At 38.1% G+C, this 21063-nt stretch overlaps 1 protein-coding gene across 1 annotated transcript; it reads right to left on the bottom strand.

Moving 5' to 3' along the window:
• Window positions 1-356: 356 nt before the first annotated feature.
• On the bottom strand, window positions 357-20315 carry LOC130458169 (vomeronasal type-2 receptor 26-like). The gene is made up of 6 exons (XM_056821311.1): window positions 20122-20315; window positions 17118-17409; window positions 13639-14442; window positions 11262-11489; window positions 8659-8782; window positions 357-1252 (listed from the first exon to the last, which is right to left on the bottom strand). The coding sequence occupies exons 1-6, from the start codon at window positions 20313-20315 to the stop codon at window positions 357-359; spliced, it is 2538 nt and encodes an 845-aa protein (XP_056677289.1).
• Window positions 20316-21063: the final 748 nt, after the last annotated feature.

Genomic DNA, 21063 nt, shown 5'->3' with positions numbered 1-21063 from the left:
TGTTTCTAAATCCCAAGGAGTTTTGTGCTTTACTGGTCCTGAAGAGGTCTCTAGATGAGTAGTTATCATCTCCTATCCATTTAGGAAGGAATTTTATTTCAGCAGCATCATCAAAATTAGCAACAATATGATCAAAACAGCAGTAGTCATTACAATTGGGGGATACAGTCCATGTATGAGAGGGGAACTTGGAAAGTATCCAGAGTGAATGTCATGATATAGTCATTGGAGTTCAAACATCATCCAATCAGATAAATATGACTATGCTACATGAATGTGGATTATTCTTCAAGTGTATCATTTCAGGAACAGAAAGTACAAGGTTGTGCCCCAGAAAATATCTTGTCTCTGGAATCTCATTTATTCTTGATCTGTCTCTGGGTATTTCGGTCTGGCTTCAGGAGGATCACATAACATTTGGGAATAAAGATGCAGCCCAGTAGCCCAGCACTGGAGGCCAAGATGGAGAAGATCTCTACAGTCACCATGGCCTTCCCTTTGGTGCTCTGATATGTGGGCAGAAAAGAAGCCCAGACACTGCAAAACACCAGCATGCTGAAAGTGATGAACTTGGCTTCATTGAAGGTATCAGGCAGGTTCCTAGCCAGAAAAGCTACACTAAAGCTTCCCAGAGCCAGAAGGGCCATGTAGCCCAAGACACAGTGAAAGGCTAAGACAGAGCCCTCATTACATTTAAGGATGATGTGACCATATTGAGAGTGTGTGTCTGCCTCTGGAAAGGGGGGATAAGTTCCCAACCAGATGCCACAGAAAATCACTTGCAACCCTGAACATATGAGGACAATACAGACAGACACTCTAGGATGCATGAATATGCGTATCCTGCTCCCTGGCCTGATCCCTTTGAAAGCCAGAACCACTATGAAGGTTTTGGCCAAAACGGAGGAAACAGCCACTGTGAAGACAACTGCAAATACTGTTTGTTGTAAGAGGCAGGTGGCAGGGGTAGGATGGCCTATGAAGATTAGGGAGCAGAGGAAACAGAAGATAAGTGAGATGAGGAGAGTATAGCTGAGAGTCCTGTTATTGGCTTTGACTATGGGAGTGTCTTGGAACTTCACAAAGACCCCCAGAACCAGAGCTGTCAGTAAAGAGAAGGAGACAGCTATGAAGGCCAAAGTCATCCCCAAAGGTTCTTTCATATTCAGGAAGGTGACAACCTTGGGGAGGCAGAGATCTTTGTGCTTATTTGGATATTCATCCTCTGGACACTTTGTACATTGTTCTGCATCTGTAAGAGAGAAACATGGACTCCAAATTTAGATTCAATGGATTATCCCTATGCCCAGATATAGAAAATAGTCATGCTAGCTGTGACACCTTCTTTTGAGTCCAGAAGTCACAAGATTCCCATCTGTCTATGGAGAGAGACAATGTCTTTATTAAATAACATGGCACCTAGGGTTAGACCCAGTCTTTTCATGTTGTTTATCATTGACTGGTCTTAGATCACATTGATTCTTTGTATTCCTTTTCCTTACCTGATGACACCTGTTCTTTTTAATTTATTCTCTTAGTTCCATTAATTTGGGAACTGGAGGCTGTTAGTATCAAATGTAAAGATCACTTCTGAGTTGTTGTGTTCTATCCTGCATCAACAACTAGCAAAAGATTGCCTGTATTAGTTCTTCTTCATTCCTTCCAGCTCCCACTTCACATCTTCCCATAATGAATTTGTGTGAATTTTATGCATACATATATATGTATACATACATACATACATACATGTATCTATCTATATCTATCTATATCTATCTATCTATCTATCTATCTATCTATCTATCTATCTATCTATCTATCTATCTATCTATCTATCTATATCTATCTGTCTATCTGTCTGTCTATCCATCCATCCATCTATCTATCCATCTATCTATCTATCTATCTATCTATCTATCTATCTATCTATCTGTCTGTCTGTCTGTCTGTCTGTCTGTCTGTCTGTCTGTCTGTCTGTCTGTCTATCTGTCTGTCTGTCTGTCTTCTTTTCTGCTCTGCTGATTGATTGATTGATCAGGTTGAGTACTGATGTCAGATCTTCCCTAGCTGTCAGCAGAAACTGAAAAGGAGCTGGGCTTTCCACCTTTTGTTAAGGTGTTCTGTATTAGTTGCAGCCTTCACTCTTGGAGCTTGATTAGCCAGGCTCTCAGAGCAGTCTGTGGAGGAGGGGTGAGCTTCTCTGCCCTTTGAAAGCTTGATAAGATTAAGTCATGGTGGAGTTGATCTTGCAGAGGTGAATTTGCCCTGAGGTCAAAATCTCAGGAAGGGGAGGGCAATATGGAGTGTCTTGGCTTCCATTGGGCTGCCTTTTCTGAACTTCTCCAGTTGCCTCCCAGCCACCTGTGTTCAAAGCTCTGAGCCTGGCAAAGCTTTGCCCACAAGGTACTTCCTCCAGACTAGTGTCCTTGCCCAGTCAGAGATTCCAGCCACTACTGGAGGCTTGGTACTGTAGGTGGGGGAGGGGTTCTGGGACCTTACTTCTTCCTTCCTCTTAAACCCAAGTGTTCTAGAATTCAGGCTTTTTTGGGGGGTGTACCTTTTATGTTGGATCCAGCAGGAAGGTTCCTTAGCTCTGTCCTGTTGTTAGATTTGGTTTTCAGTCATCTAGCAGCATTTTCTTTTTAATTGTTGAGGAAGGATTTTCTGAGGTCTGAACTTTTGCTGCCTCTACCCTGCCATCTTGACTGCCTCAGGAATATTTCTTATGGAAAAATCCTCTTTTGTTTTGTAACTGATTGTCCTGTTAATGCTCAGGAAATTGATGCCTTTCCTGGATTTAGTTCCTCCCTCTGAAACATATTTTCTTGAAATCCCACAGAAGTAACTCAACTCCTCAATGTTCTAGAATAGTATAAGACAATAAGGTGCTGACCAGCAATGTTAGAGGCAGCTTTTAATTTGGGAGTTCCCATTAGAAATGATGTCACATGTTAAATCTAGTCCCAGCCCCCATCCCTATGATTGCTTTTTTTCATATTGGCTAAAATGACCCAAGTAAAAGTCTGTTGCCTTTAGCATTCTCTAGTGTGTCTGACTTTTCTGTGTCATTCTGTGGATCAAACTTGAAATTTGAAATTGAATGTTGGACTGTTAGTCAGGAGCAATGGGTATCAGTCTGTGGATGGCTCATTGATAGCCTAATACAGTCATATAATTTCTCTGGATTTCATGTTTGAATGAAAATGTGTGGAAAAGATGATCTGTGAGGACCCTGCTCATCTTCAACATCCATTCAGTTATGAGAAGATCTTCCTCTGATACCAGATCCATAAATTAGACAAAGAGTGAAGTCTACGAATTATTTTGCATTATACCCACAAGAATGGAAAACCTCCTTCCATATCCACTTTCTCAGCCAATATTATATACCACATTCAAAGTTAGCCAAGGCAACCTTCATCTCCTTAACTCATTCTCCATTTTCACCATTAACCTTCTTGACTTGACTACTGTCAAAGTTCTTTCCCTCCTAGTAATTTTCAATTCATCAGACCTTCCAATATTCAGGTACATCAGTTTACCCATTGATGTGGGTTTTTGTTCCGTTGTTAAAGATAATGGTTCAAATCTGGCTGCCCAATCTGTGGGACTCTTGTCCTTGACCTTTCACAAGATTGGGAGTATACAACAGTTCTGTCTAATGTGCTAAAGGCATCCCTCATGAACTCCTGACATCAACATATCAAGGGACCATTCCAACTGGCCCCTTATTATCCTTCAATCTCACCTCATGATCTTCTCACTTCTTCCTGCACTGCATTGTATGCTCCTGTACATCTTGTGCCCTGAGTCTTCTTTTAACGATTTTATTTGGTTATATGGTGAAAATCTGTTCACATCTCGCTTGCTTTTGGAGTAATTTTCAATTTCAATTCTTTGAAGACTGTTGTATTTTGAATCTCTCAGACAGAATATAAAACATCCTTAGAGTTGTTGTTTAGAAGATCAGTTTTCATTTCTAGAATAAAGTTGGGGTCATAAAGGAGAGCTACAATTTTCCACATGCATTATAGACTGTGTGGAAGAGAGGATTACAGAATTCATTGCAATGGCTTGATTGCAAAAACATCATGAAGGAAGATGATGGAATGCTCCTTGCCAGCAGGGGATGGGCTAGAACCTCTAGCTGAGAAAAGCAGCTGGACAGTTTGAATCTTGCTTCTTTCTCTTCTGACAAGGAGGAGAGAAGAGCATCATCTGAGCTCAACATGCTGAGGTTCTTCAAATCTCTGAAGTTGATCAGAGCCCAGCCCTACCCATTTCAATAGTGAATAGAGACTTTTTCCCTGTTGGGAATAGAAGAGACTATCCACCCAAGAAGAGTTACAATTGGCATCTTCTATAATTGATATCCCTCTAAATCAGGAATCCAATAGCCAAACTCTATATCTCTCCAGGGACTCAAGTCCCCAGACTTAGTCATAAATCTTTAATAGGGGAATTTAGGATATTAGTTAGGGATTCCTACTTTTCCCTCTACCCATAAAACCCCATTGTCCTTATATTACAGAGAATAAATAGTTGTTGTTACCTAGTGGAGCCTGAGCTTCAATTGACAGTTGAAACCAAAGAGGGAGAAAGGAACATCTTCTTCCTTTCCATCAAATAGTTGTTGAGATCAGGATAAACATCCACAAGGGGAGTAAGATCAGAAATCAGAGACTGAAGGGGAACTTTGCCTTTTGCCTCTCAGCTCTGGACCTTGGTCAGACCTCTCCCTTTCCATTGTGTAGCTCTACCTGAGAGGTCAGGGAGAGCCTTCTTCCATCTTTCCCCTTTCTTACTCACATAGTTATAGATTGATTTCTGACTCTCTAGGACAACTGCTCCCCTTTTCCTGTTCAGCTCTGGGTAATTTACTGTATTGTAGGTCTCCAATATGAATAAAGCTGAACAATCTGTGTAGGTTATTTTTCTACATGAATGTGATATCCTTGGAAATACACAGTCTTTACCAAGTATCATGAGTGAAAATTAAGAAAAAGTTAACCTGGGGCAGTGAGGTTGCTCAGTGCCTCAGCCACTTCTGGAGTTTAGAGGACCTGGCTTCAAATCTAGTCTCAGATACTTTCTGTTTGTGTGATCCTGGGCAGGTCCCTTTATCTCAACTGCCTAACCTTTACTAATCTATTTCCTTGAAAATGATACTTGAATCAATTTTAAGACAGAAGGGACGTGTCTTTCATTTTTTTCTAATAAAGGAAAAGTTAAATTGAGGCACCCTTCTATAAGAAAAATAAATGATCAACATTTTATTAAAGGATGAATCAATGACACTGCCTTTGGTCAAAGACCCTGAGCTTAATTATAACACATTTTAGGGGATAATAACAGAGAACCAAACAGAGTGAGTGGCATCATGGCGTTAAAGATAATATAACTGATTACAGAGCTGAGTTGTGGGGAACAATATGATTGTATTAAAATCTGGTAATAATAGATTAGCAATAACCCCCTCATTGTTCTCTGTGAGTCAACTATTTTCATTATTGAGTTTAGGTACAGTGTTTAGACATAAGGGATCAGACCTTTTGTATATTAAGCCAGATGTCATTGAATGATGCCTTGTTGGTGTTAAGACACTAGACCTGACTCTCTCTTGATATGAATCCTCCAAAATTTGCTAATTACTTGAGGCAACAATAGAACAGTGCTCATCAAGATTGCTGGATTGTAAAACCTAATCAATTGTAATGATTTACAAAGTGTCTGCAATGTACAGACAATGAATTCAAACTCTTTGGGTGGAGTACAGACTTATAATAAAGATCTTTGTAAAGTTCCAGAACAAACAGTATAATGTGGTCCAGAAGAATTCCAGCTGAAGGACCTTACCAAGTCAGGGGGATACCTCTGAAATTCAGGAGAGGGACTAGTTCTCCCATTCAAATCAACAAACATCTTTAGAGAGTAGGTCTGGCTTTCTTTGGATGTTCATTGAACAATCAGTAGAGTGGAATTACAATACATACCTTTTCTCTCCAAGTCAATTGGAAAGCAGGTCCAATGTGTTTCCATTGTTGAATATCTCTTCCAAAACTCTCTTTTTATCTGGAAATATCTAGGTATTTAGAGTTTTTCTCTCTGGGCAGAAATTGAGAAGTTCTAAAACCTAACTATATGAATTTTTAGAATTGTAGTCCTAAAGAGAAAGTGTTTTTTCCTTGTCCTGGCATAGAGATTTTTTTTTTTCATTTTTGGATGTGTAAATCTTGAAATCTCTCAGACTTGTGAATGTTAAAAATTTCCCCATCAGGGAAATTCTTAATTGGAACAAATTCCCTACTGAGAAACATTCCTCATTTTGATGTGAGAACTCGCCAGGATCAGAAATGGGAGGACCTCTATTCCACCCGTACTTAAGAATGCTTTAGGGCAGAAAACTCCTTGCTAAACAAAGAAAGTACTTGGAACCATGCTTATGGTGGGGCAAGGAGTTCTTTGAGCCAGGCCTGTTTTTAGAATTGATACAATGGGATGCTAGGTACCTAAAAGGGTTGGGCAAGTTTTCTCTTGATGAGAATAGTTGACTCAGCTGTGTTTTCTCTTGTTCAGACTTAATAAGGAAATTGGTTGACACAGCAGCATTTTTTCTGATTCAGACTTACTGAGGAGATTGGTCGACTTAGCAGGGATTTAGATGGGCAGTCCTTTGGAAAGCATCTACAGTGATTGGTAGATGTAGGGACTTAGAGGAGGTGACATGGGAGAAAAACCCCTATATAAGAAAAAGCAGAATCTCTTGAGGATATTCCTTTTGGAGGATCTCTGATGAGGATCGCTTGGGAAGAATCTCTTGAGAGAGGCTCTGGAGAAAGGAAACTCTTGGAGGACAATTTCTAAGGAGGTCTCCCTGGAGCTCCTCTAAGGGGACTCTGTCCCTCTGGAGGCTCTGGAGCGAGGCCCTTTGGAACAGTCTCTGGCTGGAAGGCTCTCTGGTGAAGTCAGCTGAGATGGAACTGGCCTGGTGTTACTAGAATCCTTGTTTACTCAGACCTTGTGGTGAGTGTTAAAAAACTGACTGATTTCTCTCTTAAGACTCAGGTCTAGGCCATATTGGCTTGAGGCCCTTTATACTTATTCCTTTCTTACTCTCTCTCTCTCTCTCTTTCTTTGATTACTCATTGTATTGTTAATTAAAATCTCTATAAAACCCAATTGACTTGGGTATTTGAATAATTGGGAATATTTCCCTAGTGACCACCTTATATTTGATTTAAAAACCAAGACACTGTAGTGAAAAATATTTTCTGCAGTCAAATTTACTCACCCTCCCTTATATCTATCACAATTTATATCTTCCACTATTTTAATCACTACAGTTTAAGACCTCAACCATTTTAAATCTCACAGATGGAAATCCACTTGGAAAAAAGCACAGTTAAAGCCACATACAAAGTTCAGTAAAATTAAGTTTGGAGGTGGACCATGCCTGGCAATAGCAAATGTTGAGAGTGAGGAAAAACGGGAGACACAGAGAGAGACCAAGTAGAGGAGAGAGAGGAAGATAGAGAGAGGGAGGGAAATAGGATCAAACCAAATGGAGGTAAAGAGATAGAGGGAAAGAGACAGAGACAGAGATTGATAAAATGTTGGACAGAAACAGGAGAGACAGAGACAGAGGGAAGGAGAAGGGAGAGGGAAGAAAGAACATCTTGATGAGGTAGCTGTAGTTCACAAAAACTTCCAGGTTGTGTCCCTTATTTAGGTGTCAGAAGGACTGCAGGGAAGACTCAATTGCTCTCTTCCCTCTTCCTTATTTTTGTAGCTAACAGGCATCTGGTGCCTGATATTAGCTTCCTTAATCTAACATTCAAATTCCATAAAATTTAATTTCTTCCAGCACAAATCTGCTCTTCCAGGTACTCCTGGACTCACACCACAGTCCTTGGTGTTGTTATTATGGAGAGCAGCACAACATCAAAAGAACATCCCATTCCCCCTGGATAGATGTGTGCAATGGTGATGGCCACTGCTCTATATCTGAATATGAAATCAACTTCTTTTAATGGCCTTTGCAAGATGATTTAGACTAAACACCTCACCTTAAATCATTCAACATAAACAATACTGTATATCCTGAGACACTCAGACTGCATCATTTCTATCAGCACCTTTGATTTCCTGCTGGAGTGGAACTCTGCTTCCTGGAATGAACTCTCTCAGGCTTTCACTTTAGAACAGAATATCTATCTATATCTATATCTATATCTACATCTATATATCTACATCTATATCTTCATCTATATCTATATCTACATCTATATCTACATCTATATCTATATCTAATCTATGTGTGTGTTTTATCTCTCTATATTTGTATATATATATATATATATATATATATATATATATATATATATATATATATATATATATATACATAAATACACAAACTCATCCAGGACAAGAATAAGGGCGAATTTTAGTTTCATCAAAGAAATAAGATATTAAATTATTTCATCCCCATAGATCCCTATAGATCTCTGTGTTGTGAGATCAATGGACTCTTTCTATGATTACTTATGTCAGGATATATCTTGGGTTGCCTTTGGCCTCATATGGTCACTTCCTCTGACAGTGATGTTCCTGGGAGTGACTACACAAGAATAACATCAGTTATTTTCTATAACGTACCCTTCTGACTGGAAATTTCTCCTTCTGGGCATGGAGAGCAGTCAAAGCAGCAAGTAGGCTGCCCCTCCAAAGGGGTCTTCTTAAATCCAGGACAACAACTTTCACTACATACTGCACAGGGAACCTAAGAGAATGACAGGAGAGTGAAATATGCATCTTTAACTGAGAGCTGCCGATGTTTGAGGCAGAAAAAGGATTTTTATCTATGTAACTCTGCTTGACAGCTACTCCTTAGAGAGGTAATTTGTAGTGTAGATAGAATATTAAGCTTGGAGTCAAGAAGATATGAAAAATATATGCTATGTGGCTCTGGAAAAATCAATTTACCTTTGTCTTTCACAGTTTATTAAATCTTCAAATGGCATTAATTTTTTTTAAACCCTCACCTTCCATCTTGGGGTCAATACTGTGTATTGGCTCCAAGGCAGAAGAGTGGTAAGGGCTAGGCAATGGGGGTCAAGTGACTTGCCCAGGGTCACACATCTGGGAAGTGTCTGAGGCCAGATTTGAACCTAGGACCTCCCGTCTCTAGGCCTGACTCTCAATCCACTGAGCTACCCAGCTGCCCCCTCAAATGGCATTAATAACAATACATCAAAGGATTGTTGTGAGGATAATATCATATTTATAAAACTACTTGGAGCACATTAGGTACATGATAAATGCTTCTTCCTTTGTCCCTTCTTTTATAAATCTTTTTTTTCATGCAAAACATTTTCTATATTAGTCATTTTGTGTAAGAGATATCATATAGGAAAAAAAAAGAAAAAAAGAAATTGACACAGGGAATTATAGAAACCAAGAAAGTTGTATGTCTAATTTAGGTCATACCATATGAGACTATATAGCAGGGAAAGAGCAGGTCCTAGACTCCTACCAAAGTCACTAACATACTTTGAATCCCAGATCCAGGGTGCAATGAGAAAGGGAAAGTGTGCACATGGATGAATTTCTGGGATAAGGATTGGTCTTAGGTGCTCTATGTTGTTCTATGAGAGGAGAACCTTTGGTAAAAATGTTAACATCGTGGCTCACATCCCGAGTGCAGGCAGGGACTCAGCACCAGTTTTGATCTCAATCTGATGTCTACAGAGGAATAAGCAGGGCAGGATTCCCTTACCCAATAGATGCAGCAATTCTGTTATTCTGAATCAGCAAAGCTTCCTAATATCTGAGTCATTCTACTGTTGCTTAAATCTAAATCCAGGTCAAAAAGTAGGAGAGTTCAGAGCAATGTTGGGAGGATGGGAGAGTATAAGCAAACTGCCTTTATCCAGAATGAAACCATTATGAAAACACTGAAATCTTTATATCCTCACCTGAATTATCCTGACATCTTGGAATAACACTGAAGTCAACACTCCCCAGAAAACAGCAAGATGACTATTCTAAACCTTCCCTCCAGAAGTGTCTAGAGCTGATGTGAACATGAGGCAAATACCAAAGTTAATAAGTCAACCATATAACTGCTCAAATAAATAAAAAATACTAGAATAAAAAGTCATTAGAATGAGGATGTTGAAGACATAACCCAGAAGAAATCTATACGATGTCTCAAAGATGTCTCCAAAAAGTCTCAAAGAAAAATACAGATTTGCTGTAAGCTCACATGGAATTACTGAAAGAGATGAAGCAAGAGTTTTCTAAATAACTAAAATGCTTTCTTCAATGAAATTCATGTAGTTGAGAAACATTGGAAAAGAAATAACAGATTTCAAGGAATGAATTGCACAGTGATTAAACAGATTGAAGAAGAGATACACAACTTTGCCCAAGACACAAACTCTGAAAATAACCTTAGGCTAAACAGAAGCTATCGACTTTATGAGACAATAAGAAATACTAAATTAAAAAGACATAAAAATAAAAGGAAAAGTATTTTTTTTGTAAAAATAAGTGGCATCTAAAACATATTTAGGAGATAAAAAATTAAGTTTGGACTTCTGAAATGCCTTGACCAAAGAGAGAATCCAAGCACCATTATTCCTGAAATATTTTTCTTTTTCTTTTAATTTTCCAGTCACTTCCTTGTAATTTTTTTTAAAAACACCCATATTTTTGGTCCTGTAATCAGTACTATGTATTGCTTCCAAGGTAGAAGAGCAGTAAGGGTTAGGCATTGGGGATGCAATGGATAGAGAAGTCAAATTGTGCTTCAGATACTTGCTAGCTATGTTACCTTGTGGAAGTCACTTAACTATTTTCTTCAGTTTCTTGCATGTAAAATGGGGATACACTGGAGGACGCAAAGGCAAATCATTCCATAATCTTTGCCAAGAAAATCCGTGCACAAAATATATAGGATCACATTGAGTTCAACATGACTTAATGATAACAAGAAGAGATTCCACCAAGTGTGCCCATTGCTTGTGTCATCTTGAAAAAATCATTTACCTTCCCTGAGCAAGAGTTTTTTCATGTATAAAGAGGAAAACAACAGACTTAGATTGTCTGTGAGATCACATCATTGTCTTGGTCTATAATTTTATTCTAATAATTGGTTGTCTACTATTTGTAAATACAAGCAATAAAGAGTAATCAAATAGGGCCATAAATGTTCTTGTGATTAGAAGTATCAATCTAACATTTAAAATGTTTCTGACCTTTGAGTCCCACCAGTCCCACACTATGGCATCCTCACAGATTGTGAAATCTTGACCAAATTGAGCTTTGGGGACAAACTGCCCCACTTTCACCAGAGCGTCAGTGCCATTCGGAAAGAACACATAGTTCATAATGGCATACTGAGCCTCAGATCTTCTTTTCTCATCCACAAACACCTGGTCACCAGCATTGTTGGTAAATTGGGTTTTCTTTAGGAAAGAGTGAAGCTGAAAGGGAAGAGGAATCCCAATTACTGGGTAGTACCTGAGCAATGGGCTCTCATTGAAGTACAATCTGAGTAATAGGGGAGATACTGGATTTGTTTTATGGTCTTTGGGAGTCCTGTAGTCTTATATGTCTAAGATTCCTAATTTCATTTTCAGCCTTGATGTCTCAGTATCTTTCATCCCCTTAAAAAAATAAAATATTGCCAAGGTCTATTAATCTCACTTTTGTGACAACTCTGAAACTTGCTCTCCCTCCTCATTCACACCAACTAGAATTTTCTTTCTTTAACTTCTGCCTAAAGTCTCCTCTCGTAGAGGAAACTTTTTCAACCCTCTCTCTAGTGCTCTCCCTTTTTATTCTTTCCTGTTTTGTTCCCAATTCATTTAGCATATTATTTATTTTCTTTTAATCTCTCCCATTAGATAGTAACCTTCTTTAGAGTACAGACTGGGTTTTTTGCCTCTTTTCATATACACAGAATACACAGTGTAAGTGCTTAATAACTGCTAATTCATGTACAATTTTATGAACAAGAGATATTTATCCTAGAAAAGAAAAGTTTTAGGGAATCCACTATGGTGGCCTTTCTACGTCTGAAGTCATATGGAATAATAATTTTTTATGTCTGCCTTGCCTAGAAGACTGAACTAGCAGCAATGGCTAAAAGGGAAAGAGAAGCGACTACTGGGCACCATGGCATATGCCTATAGTTTCTGCTGTTAGGAAGGCTGAGGGTGGTGGATCATTAAGTTGAGCACTTCTGATCTGCAGCACTCCTAAAGCTGACTGGGTGTCTGACCTAATTCTGTGAAAAAATGGTGAATTTATGATAGCAGAAGATTATCAATGTATTTCATGACAAGTAGCCAAGGTCAGAGAAATAGAATAGGTTCACGCTTCCATGGTGATCAGTATTGGGATCAAGCCTGTGAATGATCATTACCTGCTCACCCCTTGTTATATAGGGGGATAGTTTCAAGAATAAAATGAATAATGAAAACAGAATTCAGTTTTGGTTTTTATTAGGATGGAACACTACCTTCTATCGTCCCTCCCACAGAGACTAAGGAATCTGTTATTGAATTTTAAAAGGGAATAGAATCATAGAGTCAGTTTAGTTGCCATAAGGAAAAAGTAAGCTTAAAAGTAAGACAACTGTGAGAGTCACAGAAACGACCAATGCAACTTCTTTTCTGAAAGACTGGATCAGTTAATTCTTGTGAAAAATCTTGGAGAATTTTGAGACAACTGAGTTTACCTCAGACTGTAACAACATCCAGAGGAGAATTTTTGAGACTGATATCTAGAGAGTGGACTGGTGGGAATGTTTCCATAATGGTGACAAAAGCAATAGGTTCCATTAATGACTAGAGGAGATTTACCCAGAATATTTTTTAATCACAGATATCTGATTAAAATATTTCTCTGCATAATTTTTGTTATACTCTTAATATAATTTATTGAGGTATAGTTAATCAGATCTGTTTGTTTAAGCCAGGACCTGATAAAAGAGATGACTAAAAACTTATAGAAAAAAAAAGTATCTCCAATCCATTTTTAAACTGGATGAGGGTGCAGAGTTAATTGATTCATGGGATAATGTGCATCACTAAAAACTCATGAGGAAGTATCCTAACATGCTCATGATTTCTTTAAAGCTCAGAATAAGAATTAATGAGAAAATGATTCACTAGCAGGAAGAGAAGTCCTGACAACTGACTATTATTTTGTGGTCGGCCAGCGTAGGATAATTTTTAACCAAATTCCCCCATATAGTCTTTGAGAAATATTGTCTCAACAATTATAGCTGCCACAAAATGGAATAATGTATATTGAGAGATGATAGAGTATTCCCTGACTAGAAGTACACTGACAAAGTTGGCGTGAAAGCAGTTACAGTCCAGGCCACATGAATGACTACTTGATGGAACCAGATGTCATTTCCAGTTCCAAGTCTCTATGAAATAAACAGCAATTCTTCAAATGACAGCTCACAAGTGCTGGGAATTAACAATACAATATCTGAGAAATATCTAGTCAGAGAATTAGGGATTTGGGAGGGAGTTCATTATCCATTGTGTAGAATTAATAACCAAAATATATTGCTAATAGATCATAACTAAGAAGTGGCCACCCATTTGATATTACCTGCCATGAATAAGGTACTAAATATTCTTCATTTGCCATTGATCTTTCCTCTGATTTTCTTCTAGATATTTCATGGAGAGCCCAAGCCACAGCATAGACAGTATTGTAGATGGTGTAACTGAAGCCTGACATAGTCATATCAAAAGAGCACAATGGCAAAGTCTCCAAGGAAGCATTTGGTGAACATAATTTTTGTTCTAGGTATTCTGGTTGATCTGGGCACCTAAAAGCAGAGAGCCAGAATCCCCTCAGTAAAGCATCATGTGGATATTTCAAAGGAGTTACTGTCTTAAGAAAAGTCTTGAATCCAGGAATTTCTCTTGTCAGGTATGAAAATGTGAGAGCCCCATGGAAAGCATGACCTTGACTATAGAGGGGCCTCATAGTAATGTCCCAGTGAGATGTTGCAATCCACACCTTCTCTATTTGGACTATAGGCAATTGTGAATGTCTCAAAATCATTAATGAATCCGTGTCACCATGGACGACAATCACTTTGCCTGATGATGTAATGATCCTGGGCATGAAGGTCTTATGTGATTCCATTTGGGTTCTTTCACTGACAGGGATTTTTTCTGTGAAGGATGCACAAACACCTTTCTTTGCCATTTCCTCCCTTATTTCCCAGAGGAATTTTTCCCCTCTCATATCATCTGAGACAACCAGTCCTATCCAGTTCCATTCAAAATATACCATTAAATGGACAACACCTTGGTGGAGAGAAGTGTCTTTGGGGGCCATCTGATAGAGGGAAGGAAACTGGACCTTGTCACTAAGAATAGAATCTAATGGGCCATAGCTGATCTGGAAGAGAAAGAAACAGGAATCAGTTTGCCCCATTGTGATGCTGAGAGAACTGAAGCAAAATGTGAATTAGTAAATGGTCCTTTTTTGTTGACAGAAAAGATGATGTGAATTTTAGTCTATGCTTTAGTATAAGTGGTATTTTAATCTCTGAAAATCTCTGTATTTATTCCCCCTCTCTGAGTCCTCAAGGAGGCAGTGATGTGGTCCAGTGGCAGCATTCTGTATAGACAGAAGTTGTGGGAATGTGTTAATTGTGTTTGAATGATGAAAAAATTAATGAATAAGAGGAAACAATGCACTAGGAATAGGGGAAGGTAGAGAAAAATGGAATAAATTATTTCACATAAAAGAGGTACACATGGAAGGGTTTTTAAAAGGTCGTATAAAATTATGAGGGAATGTACTTCACTCATATGATTTGGATCAAGGAAGTTAAGTATGCATATACACAATTATGTATAATATTTTTTTTCTTTACAGGGAAGGATGAGGGCAATGGAATAAGAGAAAGGGAAGTAATAAAAAACAGGACTAATAACAGAAGTCAGTGAAACTAGAAAAAGTTTACAGGAAATTTCTCTGATAAAGGTCTTCTTTCTCCAAAATATAGAGAACTGAATTAAATTTCCAAAAATAAGAATCATTGCCCAATTGATAAATGGTCAAGGGATATGAACAGGCAATTTTCAGAAGACATAAATGTTATCTATGTTCTCATTTTTTGTTCTGCATCAGTTCGTGGAGGTCTTTCCAGCTCATATGGAAATCAAGCAATTTACTCCTCCTTATTCCATAACAGTATTATATAAGCATCATTTCCCACAGTCATTCCCCAATCAAGGGACGCCATCTTGTTTTTCAATTTTTTTTTGCCAACATAGAGAACACAGCTATAAATATTTTTTTACAAATATTTTTTATTATTATCTCTTCAGACTACAAACCTAGTATTGGTATTTCTGGGTCACAGAGTAGGCATTCTTTTAAAGCCCTTTGGGTATAATTCCAAATTGCCCTTCAGAATGTCTGGGTCAATTCACAGCTCCACCAACAGTGTATTAGTGTCCCAATTTTGCCACATCCCTGACAACATTTATTACTTTCCTTTGTTGTCATAATAGCCAATCTGTGAATCTAGTAATTTCTGAAAGCAGATTCATTCCTCCTTTACTGTCAGGATCAAAGAAGAACTAACCTTCAATGGATGCACCATTCTGACACTTCCCTATACAGAACCTTATCCAGTCATGTGCCTTTTGGCCAACAAAGATGCAAGATGAATTCTTTACGTGGTTCCCCTGACTTAGGGATCTCACTTTGGTTTCCAAATCCCAATAAAGATCTCTGTGCCCTTTAAGCTTTCAATTATTGTTTTCTTTGCTGGTCTTCAAGTGTATGACAAGAACACTCTGAAATTCCATGCTAGTCAAACCAAAAATCTCCCTGAGCTAATTCTCCAAGGCCTCTAAATCCTGAACCTATATGTGTAGGGATATTAGAGATGAATAATATTGAATGAAATTGTGAAAGCTTTAAAAATAGGAAGGAAGACAGAAATAGAGACTTTCATTCATTCATCTTTTAATATGAATAATCCCATATTAAAAACTGGTGTCCATCTCATTTAAATCAAGGACTTATTTTTTCCCTTATTGCATTCCTACTTTTGTTCTATATTCCAGACTACCAAAGAAGTCAATTATGTGCCTGACAAACAATCACAATACTCAGTATGCGGCCAACTTCCAAGAGCAGTGTTGCTAGAAAGACCCATTCTGGTCTTTAATAGGTGAGCTGCCTTCTGAAAAGAATTTTCTCATACAGTTAGTATAGCAGAGTCTCTTGTATTCATTAATGACATTAATTACCTATTTGTAAGCAATGTCATGAATTTACTTCTGCACCTGCATTTTCATAAAGGTACTTATGGCTCTCTTAGTATAGCATTATACACAGGCTTACAATGTACTCATGCTCCATTTTTTTTTTGTACATATCACTCTTAATGAATTGCAGTTGAACATTTTTGGACTAAAAGATTTCAAAAGATAAAACACCAAGAGTGAGATAAAATGTGAGAGTCTGACCAGTCTTTCAACTGGAATTCCAGGCATGTAAACTTTAATCCCCACTCTTTCACCCGTGAATTATGTAATGCTGAGTAGATATTTTAAGCTTTCCAATTTTTTATGACATCATCCGTGTAATGAACAAGTATGTCTAGGTTTCTTATCAGATATTTTCATGAGCTGGAATCTAAATGACTCCAATTCTATTCTTGGTCAATAATTTGGGTGGTGTTCCCAGAGAAGTTTATCTTCCCTGATGACTGAGGCTGCTTAAAGATGCAGTGACAAGAAGATTTTAGCTATGTTAAGAAGACCTGAGATCAATTTCTGCCACAGGAACTTCTTTGCTGTATCATTGCAGACAAGTAACTTAATTTTTCTTCCTCTCAGTGTCCTCCTCTGTAATATTATGCTTAAAAGAGCACCTGAGGGAGTTGCTGTGAGGGGAAGAATAACAGTATTTATATAAAGCATATTAAAAACCTTAAAGCACTTCACAAATGCTAGTTATTGTTGTTGCTGTTGTGTTATTAAAATAATAAGAGTAATGTTTTGGTTGATAAAAGCATAGAGAAAGGCATAGTCAGGTTGAATATCTTTCACCTGTGGAAACTTATAGAGGTCGAGTAGTGTCCCCATCTGGACAGAGAGAGCTGAGGTGACTCCTCCAATAACAGCCACAGACTTGTCCTGCTTCCTGCAGCTGTAGTTGGGAATGGACTGGCCTTGCCCAGACAGCCACCTCAGGGAGCTCTCCAAGGTTCTCTCATCACTGTGGTAGGTGTTGTAGAGGTGGAATCCCAGGGAAATGTTGGGCAACAGATGGGGATCTCTGTTAATCTCCTCTACAGCAAACAGTAGAGCCAGAGCCTGCTGGTAATTTTTGTGAAGCCACCTGTAGGGGTGAGTGCCACAGAATATTAAGAAAGCCTACAAAAGAATACTTTTCAGGAGGAAGAATTCCTCAGTCACCAGAGTCAAAACTAAAGTCTCAACCATTTCATTTATATTAAAAATAGCCCTATCCATGTGCCTTGTTCCTATATTCTTCCTTTCTTGTGATTCCAGAGTAGTGAGGACTGTTGGCATTAAGTTTTTATTATTTTTTATTACTCTGCTTGCCTCCTTCGAATAACAGATATATAGAGTATCCAGATCCACCTAGATCCTGTAGGGCATCTGGATGTTCCTTGACTCTAGTAGAACAATTTATAAAGGGCAAGAAAATATTCCAATGAAAGTAATACAAGGTGGTACCGGCAAATAGCACTGATATAAAAGAAAGAAATGTAGAGGTTAGGCCCCATTCCAATGAAGAAATAAAGGAAGACTCTATGAAGGGCATCATGGCCCATGAAATGTGAGAATGACTTTGCCATATGGGTCTTTGTTCAAGGGGCCATTCCAAGGGAAGGAAATGTATGATACAAACCAGTTCTCATAGGTATGAGAATAAAAGGAACTGCACATTTGTGCTCCCAAGGTCTCAATTTGCTCTTTTCTCATATATCTGATGGAAGATGAGGTTCAGGCTCAGAGTTCCCTACTTTCTAACTTTTTCCTTCTTGTACTGGCATTGAGAATAATAGAAAATTAAATTTATTTAAAAGATTATTATCTCATAACTGGTCTTCAACCATGAATCCAATCATAAAGAAGAGACACTTCAGACATTCATGGCAATATTTTAAAATATATCTAGTGTAGTATAATTTCTCCAGCATCTACCACCTTTCAGACAATCTTAGTTTTATTGGATATAGAAGCCGAGGATTAGTGTCACAACTTGTGGGTAATTCACTTTGCATGATAGCATCTACATCATTTTCAGTTATTTCTTGAGAATCCATTTGCTAGTTTTCCAAGATTTAAAGAAATTGTGTCCAGTTTTTTACTTCATTTTCCATTCAATTTGAATCATTGAGTATAGGAGGAGAGCCCTGACTTCTCCCATGAAATCCTATTCTCACAACAAAAATTTAAAACTGTGTGAAGTTTAGAGGACATTTGACAGAACAGGATTTTTGCTTAAATTCTCACCATGGAATTGTAAAATCTTCTTTTCCTTCTAAATCATACCAACAATTCTCCCTAGATGGAGAATAATAATGATAGAAAATATAATAAGAACAATAATATTAAAGCATTAAATAAATAACCATTGATGAAAAAGATTTAATTATTTTTCCCTTTTGTAAAAAATCCATCTACATCCTGGAGAATATCTGGAAATCTTTTTATTAATGAGTAGAAAGAAAGACAAAAAAGGAAAAAGAAATCCAGACAAGTTAAAATAGTGGCAGAAGGTAAGATAGGTCCATAGAAGCATTTGACAGTAAGAAGTTACAAAATAAGAGGTCAGGATGCTCATCTGCCAAAGGATTATCCATTGTATTTCATAATCTGTCCCCTACAAGTATGACAGAGTTAATTGCTAACCTTTTCCATAGCTTTCACAAGGGGAAATTGTCCAGGAATTGGTTTATTTTAGTTTTAATTCCAGGTCCATAGTGCCTACTAACAGAGGCTATACACAGAAAAGACCTGCTATATAAACCAGGTTTTCTATGAACGGAACTGATCCAGGAGGAAGCACTAAACTAAAGCCTAGCCATCAGCACAAATGTCAGGACAGCTTGGCTATGTCTCATGAAGGAAATATAGCTCCACTTCCTTTGGAATGCTATAGTTTGGAAAAGTTGAACTAGATAAACAGGAATTCCTCACATATGACCTACTGAAAATCAGAATACTCCAGACATCACTGAGAAAGAGTGGGCATTCCTGTAAGACAGTTCTAAATCTCACTGAACACTTACTATACAGGTATCCTGAGTATTCCTCTGATTTCCCAATAACTTCAAATCTATTGATCCCTCAGTTTTAGACTCTGCCCCACAGTGCTCTAATCAGTTCTATTGCTATATCATATCCTGGCATTCTTTCCCTATCAGGAACATATAAACAGTCCTAAGAAATATCAGGGAAAATGATAAATTCACATGCTCCCAAGAGGGAGAATATCTAATGGTATCTTCCAATACCAGGAGACCTCAGACAAATATAGTGTTATCACTGAAGTAGGAATTCCCAGAACTCCCTAAATGTTATGCTCACTTTTTACCACATAGACCAATGTAGAAAGAACATATGAAACATTTCATTTTTGTAGATAGGGTAAATCTCTTTGCCAATTTTAGTACACTCTAAACCACTAAGTCTGCACAAGGATATAAAAGGGAGAGTGGGCTCAAGAATTTATAATATTACCATAATTCCAGGAGTCTTTCATTCTTAAGTATTAATATTAGTTTAGGAATGGGGAGTGATTCAATAAATGACTAAACCTGCTTAGGACTGATCTTTTTGCATATGGGTATTTGCAATTAAATGAAGAGGAAGAAATAGAAGAAAATGGTTTTTTTTTCTGCTTAACTCTGAGGGTCAATGAAACCTAAGGAAAACTGTGAAGGATATAAAAGAATTAAGAAACAAGAAGAGAGCAGAAGCCTGTATTGACTCATACTGTATGAGTCTGCTTCATCTATAAAGTTCTCTTTGAATTCATCAAAGGAAAGGGATGTCATACAGATAGAGAGGCACTTACTGATAAGGCTTACAAGCTTTGTTAGGAGGACTTGCAAACAGTTGTGCTCCTGTTACATTGCTCACTTCAACTGAGAACAAGGATAAAAAGATGCCAATGATCAGGTCCCCATCTTGAGAAACTATGGGATGAATCTGGTGGAAGCAGGGGAGGTTTCCCATCCTGTGCTCAGATCCTGGAAGCTGCAGGAGCATAGAGAGGAGAAAAGAAGAAAGCAGTTGAGAAATACTTTTCTGAATAGGGAGCAACATCTCCCTGAAGATTAGCCAAGTTTCAAGGCTGGGAAAACCCACTCAGACTAGAGCAAAATTTACTGGCTTAATCATGGACTGGTGAGGAACTGTCCAGCATCAGAAATGTCCCGTCACTTATTAGATACCCATGCTCTGGTCTGTCTGCTACACCTGAAGAAAAACAATGGGACAATAGTCAGGCCCTAAACCAAGTCAAGGGCAATGATGCAAGACAAAAATGAATGTTTTATAGTTTCCTCAGCTCTTAGATTTTGTTCTGTCCCCTGGCAGCCTTGTTGTTAGATATGGTTAGGGACCTCTCCCACTTCAGTCTCCACAGGGAAGTCATGATCCATGAAGAACTCTGGGGAGAAAACTGCCTGAGGCACCTCCAGCTGAGTCTCTGCATCCAAGGGAAAAAAACCATAAAATATTTTGGACTCTTTTTTTTTTCTTGTTCCCAGTGGCATCTACAATACAGAAGTGCCTTTCTAGGAAGGCAATTTCTGTGTTTAGGGTAGTCAAAATGGTCTGTGAATAAACCTGTAAAAATTCCCTGGTAGGTGATTAGCATAAAAAAGACAGCTTGATTGATGACATTTTCCCTGACAGCTTCTAAGACCAATGGCCTTGATGTCAACTCCCTCAACTCCCTTCCTCACTTCTCTAGACTAGGCTGTGAGGCACTCTCTTCTGAAGCTGTATTATA

Source organism: Monodelphis domestica, chromosome 3, assembly GCF_027887165.1.
Source record: "Monodelphis domestica isolate mMonDom1 chromosome 3, mMonDom1.pri, whole genome shotgun sequence".
Classification (NCBI taxonomy): Eukaryota; Metazoa; Chordata; class Mammalia; order Didelphimorphia; family Didelphidae; genus Monodelphis; species Monodelphis domestica.
The sequence above is the reverse complement of the archived record's forward strand: the minus strand, read 5'-3'. Positions and strand labels throughout refer to the sequence as shown.